General features: G+C 53.4%; 2 protein-coding genes across 2 annotated transcripts; both read left to right on the top strand.

Annotated features, from left to right (window-relative positions):
- Positions 1-603: 603 nt before the first annotated feature.
- Positions 604-1,802, top strand: J4E90_006642 (uncharacterized protein; the record flags this gene model as incomplete). Its single annotated transcript, XM_051436187.1, has 2 exons — positions 604-636; positions 846-1,802. The coding sequence occupies 2 exons, from the start codon at positions 604-606 to the stop codon at positions 1,800-1,802; spliced, it is 990 nt and encodes a 329-aa protein (XP_051289981.1).
- Positions 1,803-9,669: 7,867 nt separating this feature from the next.
- Positions 9,670-10,365, top strand: J4E90_006641 (uncharacterized protein; the record flags this gene model as incomplete). Its single annotated transcript, XM_051436186.1, has 1 exon — positions 9,670-10,365. The coding sequence occupies one exon, from the start codon at positions 9,670-9,672 to the stop codon at positions 10,363-10,365; it is 696 nt and encodes a 231-aa protein (XP_051289980.1).
- Positions 10,366-12,129: the final 1,764 nt, after the last annotated feature.

Here is a 12,129-nt window from a genome sequence, read left to right as displayed (position 1 = left end):
ATCGTTATCATCACCTCATCAAACGCTACATTCTATCAGCACTGAGCAATACCGCTCACTATACTGTTTCTGTACCCGTTTCTGCCAGACAATGCTCCTGCTGAAATTCGCAGCGGAGGTCAGGGCGCGCCTCAGGGCAACCGCACGAACGGCAGCGGCCCTTTGCGGTGGTGCAAGATGTCAGTGCAGTGCAGTACTCAACATATGTACTCCTCAGCTCCGTGATTAATGGAAGATTTCTTGCTTGCTCCACGTCTAATAGCGTTAATACTCTGCGACTCTTCAATTCTCCCTACTACTCACAGACATTGACATACGTTGCATTATCGCGCTGAAGCGGAAGGTGTACTTAACGCGGGAGCCGTCCAAAAAACAGTGGAGCAAGAGCAACGGTCTTCCTAGCCTCATTGGCGGCTCATCGGGACGTCATAACGGAAAATGGGAGCGACGCTATCCAAATTGTGGTCCTCAATGAGGGCCGCCGTGACGGGAGCTTCGGGAAAGAACAACAATACACTACAACATCAACAAGCCAGCAGCCAACAAAAGGACGAAGAGAGCGACACTCCTACATCAAACCAGGCCCCAGAGACTTTTGCAGCAATGTCTGGAATCAAGAAGTACGAGATTACAGAGGTACGTGGATTTGGTTTGCTTGGGGCGCCTTCCTCGAGGTGGCGTAGGAGGGGTACTTGGGTGGCCCAGCCCCGCTGAGGTCATACAGCCGCGTCTTGAGCATCGCAACACTACCCTTTATGTTTGGCCTGCCGCTCCTGGGACGCATAAGAGCGACGCGACACTCACTCCCATTTCCAAGAGGAATTCACTCACTGACAATTACCCAGCCATGGCTCAAGACATACTACTCCCTTGGCGAAGGCCCCTTCTGGGAAGAGGAAACAAACACAATCCGCTTCATGGACATTGAAAAGAAGAAGCTACTCCGCGTGGATGTGGCCAAAGGCCCCTCCAGCCTGACTACTGTCAAGGACTACGACATATGCGTATGCGCCACCGCAGACATTGAAGGCAACGACTCTGAGTTCATCTTCGGCGGCAAATACGGCTACGGCATCGCCAACAAGCAAACCGGCGAATACCGATGGATCAAGAAAGTCTGGTCCGGGGACGAAATCTCAGCTAACAAGCACGAAAACTTCCGCGGCAATGACGGCGCTGTCGACTCTGCAGGCCGCTTCTGGTGCGGCTTCATGTTTGACCCCATGGTGTCTGAGTGGCGCGAGGACGGCGCCGTGTTCCGGTTAAACCCCGATGGCAGTCTCGATCGCCCAATGAGCAACATCGTGATCCCCAATGGAACGACATGGAACAAGAAGGACAATACCATGTACTTTGCCGACAGCCCTACGAAAACTATCTGGCAGTTCGACTTTGACCCCAAGACAGGCGAGATTAGCAACAAGCGTCCGTACTTCACAATGCCAGAGGATGAGCGCTACGGAAAGGGTGCTGTGCCGGATGGTCATTGCCTTGATGAGGAGGGCTACATGTGGACTGCTCTTCACGGTGGGTGGCATGTACTGAGAATCTCGCCGCAAGGTGAGGTTGTGGCAGAGATCAAGGTGCCTACCAGCCAACCTACGTGCCCTTGCTTTGTTGGCGAAGAGCTATTCATTACTAGCTCTGGCGGTACGAGTGGAGAGAACGGAGGGCCGGTTGATGAGCATGCAGGCAGCTGTTTCAAGATCAATGTTGGTGTGCGGGGATTGAAAAGGTTCAAGTTCAAGGGTGGAGCGGCTGTTGAGGGCGGAAAGGAGAATGGGAAGGTTGTGGCAGAGTAGGATGGTGTGAAAATGCTACATAGATGGATTGGCGTCATGAGGAATACGTCTCGAAGCGATGCGTCTTTCCAGACATAGCAGATGTACATCAACATCGGAAGTATTTGGAATATGGCCTACTCGGAAGCCCTAGATGATCGAAATCGCCTACATACAAGATCACCGATCAGTGATCACTCCTTGATGCAACATGACCGATATGATGATACCTGCATGATGTAGAAGATATGAAGATACGAAAGGATTCAAGATGCAGCTGAGGTCACTCGATCGCAGTACGCTAAGCTACGTCTGGGTGAAGAAGGAGTTAACGACCGGTGGAGATCAAGACGTTATCGCTTACCCCTGCAATACCACTATGACATCGCCTTAGGAACAGAGAGAACGACGAACAATGGGCGATCCGAAAATCTGCGGCTTTAACGCCATCCTATGGTAGCTGTAGCTGCGACAGTGAAGCAAGTCGAGAGCAGCAGTGGAGCCCAACGAGACCATCTAGGGAGAACTCAATTTAGTATAGGACCTCGCCAACTACACTCACCGAATAGGCATTATCTCGCATTTTATCATAGCATAGTTACCCTTTCAGTCAGCTTCTCGCCCAACTGAGACGAATGCGATGTTCCGACTGCCGGGTCTAAGGGATCTAGGAGCTTTACCCCCAGACCACCACCCTCGAACCTTGCTCTGATGCACATAGCAGACCACAACCTATATGTCTTTTGAGCTAGTCATGCGGCGCGAATTTCCCAACGCAGACATGACATCTCGCAGGTGACATTTCCATCGCGCTCTCCTTACCACAACGAGGAAGTACCCAACCCAGTCCTCAGCCCGACACGTATGTCTGCGGCGCAGTAATCTCCACGCTCCTTTGACCGTGACCATCTCTCGCGTCCTCATCGGAAACTACCAGCCTGACCACGACCATCCCACCGCCTAGGGTAGGCGAAGAGCAAGCCTCACATCCCGATGAAGAGATCCGCACAGCGGGACGTTTGAAAGCATGGCTTCGACACGTTCCGGCACCCACAGCCGATCGAAGGAAAAGATAGGCCTGTGGCGGCCACACATATCGCGTGCATTTGAGCGTTACCTGCATACACCTCACCGGAGGAATAGGTGCTGCACGTCGCTTGACGCGGCAACGTACGTACCCCCAAGTCCATGAAAACGGGGCTTGAAAGGATTCGAAGGATGGAAGGATGGAAGGATGGGAGGAAGCGCGGGGATCGCGAGATGCTGATAGGAAGCGCGCGTCTATGCATAACGCTAACCCCCGGTCGTCATATCAGCCCTTTAGAAGGGGCCTGTTTGTATAAGGTCATTGTATTGTGGTGTGTGTATGGACAGACCGGTTCTTGGGTAGCGAATTTCTCGATGGAGAGGTCTCCTTGCGTAAGGGATTTGCGGCACAGTTCGCGTATTCGGTCAAGCTGGGACTTTCCTCCAATCGCTTGCTGGAGGGGTGAGCGATTTCTAGCGATTCCTGTCTCGAAGTATGGTAGATGTGCAATCTTCGTTACGATGGGACATGGCAGTTTGGGGTGATGTGCATTGTCCTCGCCAAAGCCCATCCTGCGCGCTTCTCGCTTATGTAGCGTGTATACCTACCGCTTGTACGTGTGGCTTGACGTGACGCGAGACAAACGTATACAGCCTAGTAGAGATCCAAGGATTGAGGATCGAGGATTGAAGAGTCAGTGTAGCTGAGTTGGGTGGATGATGTCGCAACGGTTTGACGAGAAGGAATTCGTTCCGAGGACCCTGATGACGAATTTTGTGGATACGGGTTGAGGATGAATGAACGAGGGATGCTGTGCCGCTCTGGTGTGCAACTGCATCGGCGAGTTCCCATCCAACGTGACAGACTGCCCTTGATTGTTAAGACCTGTGTGATCTGTGGAACTTTCACATAGGATGTTCGACAAAGGAAAGTGATCCAGTGCAATTCGTCCACCCATCCCGAAATGGCTAGGAAGCCGTTATGTTGGTGCTATATTCCCCCTCTGTGATCAACACTTTCGGACGTTACACCTACATTTGGCGTACATGCGTGAATTTTCTCGTGCCAGATCAGCTGCAGGTCTTGAGTTGGGATGGACGTTGTTTGCTTTGCATGAGATGGGACATGACAAATAGATTATGCCCCACCGAATGAGAAAGATATGGGAGATACCTAGTTAGTGTTCGGATTCGCGTCCTCTCAGTAGCCTCTCAGTAGCCTCTCAGTGCGGAGGTGTACCTAACTTGGATGCTGGTGAATGTTGAGAACTCATTGCTAGGTTCTTGCCATCGCCGTCGGTGTCCCACCCAAGCGCTGACTCAGGTGCGGTTAGGGTCATTAAGCGGTGGCTTAAACAAACGGTAGGGGTTTTTATGAGACGTGAAGCGATGAAAATTCATAAGCAGGGTCTGAGTCCTCGTTACCGAATCTTTCTCGTGTAGGGAATTGTTGATGTGTGATCTCATTGAAGCATCTCGTGTTGATCTCGATAAGAAAATCCTAACGAGATGCGAAAGTCAAGAAAGGACAAAGTTCGATCCCCATGTTCATGTCGGTAGACAGAACAGGCAGCTCGATCTGGGGGAGCTGTTACCGTACTCTCGGAGACGCGAATATTGTTGAATAGGGCCGAAAGATCATCGCTGACCGATTCGTCGTGAACAGGGTCGTGAGACTAGTAAGCACCGGCCATCACGGTCAGGCCGACCACGGCTATCCGGAACTTTTATGCAGCATCTAGCGTTTGTTCAGGTGCAGGGCAGTTCGGAGTACTGATCTGCTAATGTCGATCAAGTATCTTGCATGCATGAGTCGACTCCAAGTAGGCCTTATCACAACGTTACTGTGTACTGTAGTTGACCTGCATGCAATCTTTTGCTACCAGGAGTATTGCATCAGCCTTAGTGTATAATGAGTCAAAAGGAGATTGGGACGAGCAAACGGTTGTTTGGGTTGGTATCGCGTCCTTCGAAAGGGAGCTGTGGTGTGCGATCGATACTCCACGACTTGCTTCGACAACGATAAGGTCATCATTTTGTCACCTGAATGCCGTACTGTATCTACCGATCTACGCCTTGGTAGTCGACGCTGTCATGTCTCGATTTGAGCCGGTCCGCACACTGGCTGGCAAATGCATCCGAAGAATATGCGCTTGCGCAAGAAAAGAGACATCGTGATCAGAAGGACAATCAGGAGGCGCGGGTTGGTGTGCAGGGTGGTGAGCCTGACGCAGAAGATAGTTTAGCGAGTGACCAACCCATGTTTGCCCAGGCAAGGTCTCGAGGTGACATCTGTTGTTCTGCTCACTGTAGTGGTTGACGGCGACGTAGACCGAGCCAGAGGGCCGTTCGAGATTGCAGAGACGAAGGGATTTCCGATCGAGCATCAAGCAACCCGTTTGGTACCTGTATACATTAGCCCCCGCCTCATATGTTATGCGTTGCAGGGTAAGAAACGTCATCTCCCGCTTCCGGGATATAAAACTGATAATATAAGCCGATACGAGTAATGAACTGGCGATACTGGGCCTTGTGCAGGCGGCTGAAAGTGTTCTCGGTTGTGGGTGTTTGCTTGTGTAACAAAGAACGTCTGAAGCGAGTCCCGCAATGCATGCTTCGACACGAATCTGCCACAGATGTCCGGTATTGTTTGTTCATTTTGACGTTGTCTCGGGACAACATAAATTACGGATCATGGCGTCAACAAGGGGTTGCGAAGCGTTGCAAGCGCAGGAAAGCTGTGTAGCAAGGCCAAACAAAAGAGTGCCGCAGGCCCGTTCAGTCGGTTGCAGGACGGATCTCGCTTATGTTGCATACATGCCGCCTTCATCTGTGGTGGAGGTTTATGTATACTGTGAGGATCTGTAACATGATAGCAACGTCGTTCGTCTTGTTGTGATTGCTGAGCAGAGCTGGGCAGGCGCATTGGAGACGCCCAAACGCCCGTGCAGAAGCTTGGGCCGTGCGTTCTATGTCAAAATGCATCCGCGGACTGTTCACTCGTTCGATGCCTCCATCAGGGTCTCCCTTCCGCTTCGACACAACTGGACGCCTGCCCAAGCGAAGCATCGTGGAGGATTGGCCAAGTGCCGATGCATCCATCGCTGCGACGAGCACGCGCGTGCCGCCACTTCCCTATGCTGGAGCTTCACAACACGTCAACCAAGGCAATTCGATGTCGACACGCCCGCGGAGGGCAGCGGCAGTTGTGCCGCCGCTATTGTATGTGGTAGTGAGTGGGCTTGGGAAACTGAAAAGTGGGCACAGAGAGTACCCAGCTTCACCGGACACGCGATGTACCAACTCGTGAACTGCACCGAGACTACGAGTCAGTCAACCACTCCATCTCGTCTGAATCAATCCTCTAAGTTGATCTGGCGATACCGTCCGGCATTTTGGAACAGGAACCAACGCTTCTCGCGGCTGTGCGGTGTACATACACCGTGATTAGCTCAGAAGGTGTGACGTGACCTCACAATCTGGTGCGGTCTCCCCTGAACTATCGCCTTGGCTGCGCAACCGACAGTCTGGAGCCGGAAACTGGTGGAGAGGATCAACCAACCGATGGCTGAGATCCATCAGTGGCGCCGTGTGGACCACGCTGTTGGTCGCAAGCTATGACGCTTTTGGTGGAAATCCCTGAGCAAGGCCCTCACGAGGGCGTCCAGCTTGCGCCGAGGCAGGCTGCCCTGACTCCAGCTACTGCTCCTGTCTCTCAAAGTCAGCGCGCACGAGGGCTCACTAGAAGCTCCAGATCTTCAAAGACTGCCCAAACATGCCGGCAGCCGCACACGGCTTTCACAGAGTTTGATGCGCTCGTACTCGGGGTACATATACTTTTCAGCTGCTCGCAAGTGTCCAGTCCATCTCGATGCGCCTCCAGAAGGAATAACATGCGCGGCATTGAGATCGTCTCAGGTCCTGCAACGTGTACGCCGTTACCGGTCCTCTGGGAATGAATTGTCATGGAAAAGGTTCGAGAAGCAGGAAATGTACATGGATTAACGCCAGCTACCAGTCGCAACGAAACTTGAGCTAGCCTTGTTCTAACCGGCGTGCGCATGTGGGATCAAAAGGATCAAAAGGCCGACACCTGACGTGATTGGCAATGTGACAGGGGTACGCAATTGAAGCCCAACCTACTGATCTGTTTCGCCTGGCGCAAACTCCACGCTACGTTGCACAAAAGTACTCGCACAGAGGATGCCGCAAATTGCGCAATACAGGACTGACTTGTGTATGGAAACTGATCACTGACGATCTGTCCGATCACAAGTCTCGTGCTGGGACACATCTGCAGCTCCACAAGCTAATCACCCCCACGACAGCGCGGGGAACTGTCACCCAAACCCTGGCGATATCGATTAGTATTATCGCGACGGCAGGGCGAGGGCCTCCCTTGTTACTGATTCGATCGAGTTTCAGAGGCTCGTCATACAAATCAACCGACCGAGATCTCTATCATGCCGTCTCATCAAGCTGCTGCTACCCCCACATGGCCACTGCAACACGTCCACATGCACGTTATCGACACGCACGTTTTCCAAGGCGGAAGCGATCGCTCCTCGGTGGCTGCATGGCGTGGGCATGCTAATTTCTTCTGTCATCCGCAGCGAGACGAGGCGTTGCCGCCGCTGACCGTCCCGAGACGTTAGTGGTGCTGGCCGCGGAAATGCAGGTGTACTGGACAAGAAGCAACCCACTGAAGCGATGAGGCGCCCAGTGGTCCTATCGATGTCTTGGGCCACAATGATGCAACGCTGTGGCTCGCCTTTTGTGCAGTGCGTAGCGCGCGAAGCATATGCAGCACTGAGGCAAGCGTCGGGGATTTTAAATGCGCGACGGGCAGCCAATAAGGCGGCTCAACAAAGCAAAATGAGGTGCACAATTCATTGCACAGCGAGCGGCAAGGGAAGGATGGACTGGGGCACATGATGAGACACGGTCGTGCGCATCACGCACACGCTGCTACCGCAACCGCTGGCCTGACCGGCCCTAGCAGCGGTCGAGGATATGCGTGCGAGCCAGCCACGGCTCGCCATGGAGGTGCAGGAGGGCCGCCGGCAAGCTGCAGATGAGATGACAGGACGTCTTTCCGGACAGTCTCCCGCAGGTCAGTGCTGGGGGCTGCAGGGCGCGGCCGCCAAAGTGCGCTTGTGTCAGTTTGGGCCAGCAGGCCACCTCGACGTCGTTACTTGGCCGCCAGCTGCGCGTTGTTGCGGTGGGGGGCTTAGTGTGTATTCCGCTTCCGCGTATCTTCACTGTCGAACATGCAGTAGCGCGCAAGACGTGCGCAAGTAGCTTGCCAGCGTATCCCAGCAAGCCCAAGGCACCGCCTAGCGCGTCGTCAAAGCCGCCGACAAGGCATGATGTACTTGCTGCCCTTCCTCGCGCAACATGGACCAGGCGCGACAGGGGCACAATGCACCCTCGATGGTTTGCTGCCCGGCCAGCCATCCTCCGACTATTACACCGCAAATTCTTATATCACACCCGGTCCTGGCGCGACCTGTGCCGATTGCGGGCGTGACAGATCTCGACCCCCAGACTCTTTACCAGTTCCCCCGACGTTGCCTCGCAGCTTCATTTCCTCATCGCTTCACTTTGCTACCGATCTCCAGTCCTCGTTCCTGCAGCCTTGGTCGCTTACTCCCAGTATAGCATGGCCGTCAGCCCCACACTGCCTCAACTGCCCTACTAGGAAACCCATCCACGCCTCGTGCTGCCACTACACCGTTGGGACTGCCACCACATTGTCTGGTCCACCACCCTTTTCGCCTCCTTCGACACTACATTACCTCCACGTATCTTGGGTTGTCTTCTAGGCGACCCAACCAACGTTGTCACCCTGGCTACTCAGACTCTCCCCGCTATTAGGGCCCCTCTCCCTCATTATCCACGACGTTTTCAGAACTCGTTGACTCCGCCGTACCACAACGATCCAAAGCCCGACGGCCCATGGTCGGGTCAGGGCGGCCAAGGGGGCTCTGACGATATCCATTCCATGTCAAACCCACAGGCAGGAGAAACTCGATCAGCGCGAACAACCCCACAGATGTCGCCCATCCAGTCTTATCCTCCAATGCAGCCACCTTACAGGAGCCCGCGAGAAGCTCCGGCAAACCCTCCCGTTTCCCTGCCACCTCTTCGCCATCTTTCCAGAACCCCACCCACGCCCTCGGATCGAAGATATGGGAACCCTTTCGGAGTCCACTCCATTCTTAACCCCCAAGCCGAGTTGGTGGAACAGCAACGAAGTCTGAAGCGTAGCAACTCTCAGATGGATTCGCCATCACCCGTTGATACACAGAACTCGCAAAGTCTGCCCTCCATCAGTCGACCCAATAGTGTGGACTCCACTCAATCCACACAAGAAGGACAACAGCATGCTAGGCCATTCCAACCCCCGGGACGACCGTCGATACGACCTCCATATCCCGAGAAGTCGATCAGGAATCACAACCTCGGCAGATTAAATCCACCCACAGGCACGATTGATGCCCAGCAATCGCCTTTCCTAACGGCAAGCACACGTCCCACGGAATCAATGACAATCCAGCCGGCTTTACCTACACCTCCTGCAGCCGGCCGCCCTCATTATTTCCCTCCTACGGCTCCTACTCCCCCGCCGAACATGATGCGTTCAGAGATCCGTCGACCAAGCGTCAACTTTCCTCAATCCGGTAGTGCTAGTCCAATTGCACAGTATTCACCTTACAGCCAGCCAGCCTCTGTTGCGTCGAGCCAGTACGACAACCACAGTACTCAAGGACCATACGGCCAAATGCGAAGACACACCCCAGTGCACGATTCCCGTCAGGGGTCTGTATCCATGGAGAGTGAACGCAATAGCATGATAGCCATGGCCCCATCCAACCAGAGCAGTGTTCAGCTCATGACAATCCAGAGCCAGGACGGGTCTCTGCACAACATTCAAGTGGAAACCCAAACCGCATCCAAAGGCGCCGATGAGAAGAGGAGGCGTAATGCTGGCGCATCAGCACGTTTCCGTGCAAGAAGGAAGGAAAAAGAGCGTGAAGCTTCCATGAGTATATCGAGACTGGAACAGAGCGTCCGCGACTCGAACGAGGATGCCGAATATTATCGTTCTGAGAGGGACTACTGGAGATCGATTGCCATGCAAGCTCACCCAGAACGCCACATCACCCGACCGCCGTCGCCTCGGCTGAGGCGTGTTTCGGTAGCACCGTCACGCGCACCATCTTCCACAACCGGACATGGCTCAGAGGCTTCGTATGACGACTACGAAGAGGAACTTCGTGAGGAGGAGCGCAACGTCCGAAGGAGAACCAGTAGCTATCATCCAGCTGTTGGCCCTCACCACGCCGAGGCGCCTTCTAGCCACGACTCACATGGCTATCCTGCATCTACCTTTGCCCCTGTAAACCACCCCTCTGCACAGCATACTACCCAGCCTCATCAGTACCCACAGCACCAACAGGCGCAAACGACAGGTCCTCACCATCCTGCGCCTAAACAAGCTGCTTACCGCGACTCCTTCCCACCTGAGGCTCGTCGATACGAGCACCACGCCTAGACAATTGGCCATACCTTGAAGAGGAAGCATTGGTGCTTTGATCAGCCTACAACATTATTACTCGGCTTGCGCTCGCACGTCGACCACTTTATTTCTATTTACATTCTTTCTCAAGCATGTGTCAACGATGCATGTATATCGCTTGGGTGGTTGTTTCCAGCTTCTGCAATTTTGCGAGCACATATCTGCGTTATACCCTAGCTCTTTTCGTTCTTTGTCCATCATCGGTCTTCACCAAATTGCATATAGAATCTCTTGTCCTCACGGATAATTCTCATCGCTGTCATCGAATCAAGATTGATATTCGTCGCTTTCATCATGTACAGTACTACCTCATATGCGCCTTTCAGCAAAAGACATGGTGGATGTGAGTGCCTACTCAAAGATACCAAGGACAATCGAACTACATCCCTTTGCTGCAAACGACCCGTACAAATTCACCACATCTGCCATCATGATGGTTCCTGGAGGGTTGTTCCGTCACAAGCCGGGATCAACCGCCGCTTAGGAACTGCTTCCGCGTGAATGGTACTAGCCATGGTAACATTCATTTAATCGCCGTTCTCTTCGGGATCTCGCAGGCGAGACAGCCGGCACGTCTGAACCCAATGCGACGTTCACGCCCAACGTATCATAGACCACCTAACCGATGCAACTCGACTGTTATGTTCCCCGAAATCAGGCGATGATCAAAATTGAGTTTCGGATACGGCATGACGAACTGGGTAATGCCGCCGTTCACCTCCAGAATCTAAAAGTCCCTATCCGGCTGTCGCCTTAGCGAACGAGGCCGGCGCCATACCGAGTGCAGCCTCAATTTCGCAGACGTCGCTGACCACTAAAGGGTCTTCGGACGGGCGCCATCACATTATACCAAATGCGTCACTCTTGTCGCACCTTGGTGAAGACAGCCGTCGAAAGTTCAAAACTCACTCTGGGTAAGCGATCCGAAGTGGCGGATGTTGAGTTCGAGACTACTATAGTAGTAGGTCGGCGTTCTTCTCCGGTCTCCAGCCGTCCAGGTGAGTGTACCCAAGTGTGTCATTGTGTTTTCCACGGTTTCATCAAAGGCTCCACATTGTTAACAAGCGTGCGGCGATGATAGTGCACCTACTGTGTCACCAGACGCGACACGTTGGTGCTGCATACTCACCGCAAAGACTACCACAAGGCGCACAGACACTTGTATGACTAGAGCCTCGTGCTCGCAACACCTTTACGAATCAGTTTAGACAGAGTCCCCAAGATCCCGTCAGACAGGTCGGTAGCCACATGACCATTGTACTGGAAAGCAGGAAGTTATGAGTTGGCCAAAGTTTAAGTTCCGTGTTTCGCTTGTCAGCTAACGGAGACGCCTCCGGCGCGGTCCGTTGGCTTGTTCGGCGCCATCTCTAGAGCTTGCCCGGAACTTTATGTACGGCATTATAGCGCCCTTTGGAGAATTTCTTTTCTCGTCATCTGGGAGGTCTATTGACAGCCCGTCACTGTTGGTCACTAGGTCCAAACTTCAAGTGACGCCCGTGTTTCTGTCAGCTTAAACACTAGGCTGCGGAATCTGGGTGGACTGGGCATAGGATCGATATCGATAATGCTGTCTGGGACCTCTCCGATGGCCTATTATACCACACCATATTATTTCCCAACTCGCAGTAGTCTGAACCTTCCTCAAAACGGTCCGAATATCAACATCACATCCGCACGGTCCAGCCATCAACTATCCTGCTCTTGTGCACGCCTTTCTTTACGCACAGCGATCAAGGGACG

This window comes from Alternaria incomplexa, assembly GCF_024043165.1.
Source record: "Alternaria incomplexa strain BMP 0042 chromosome Unknown scaffold_9, whole genome shotgun sequence".
Taxonomy (NCBI): domain Eukaryota; kingdom Fungi; phylum Ascomycota; class Dothideomycetes; order Pleosporales; family Pleosporaceae; genus Alternaria; species Alternaria incomplexa.
This window is presented reverse-complemented; position numbering and strand designations above follow the sequence as displayed.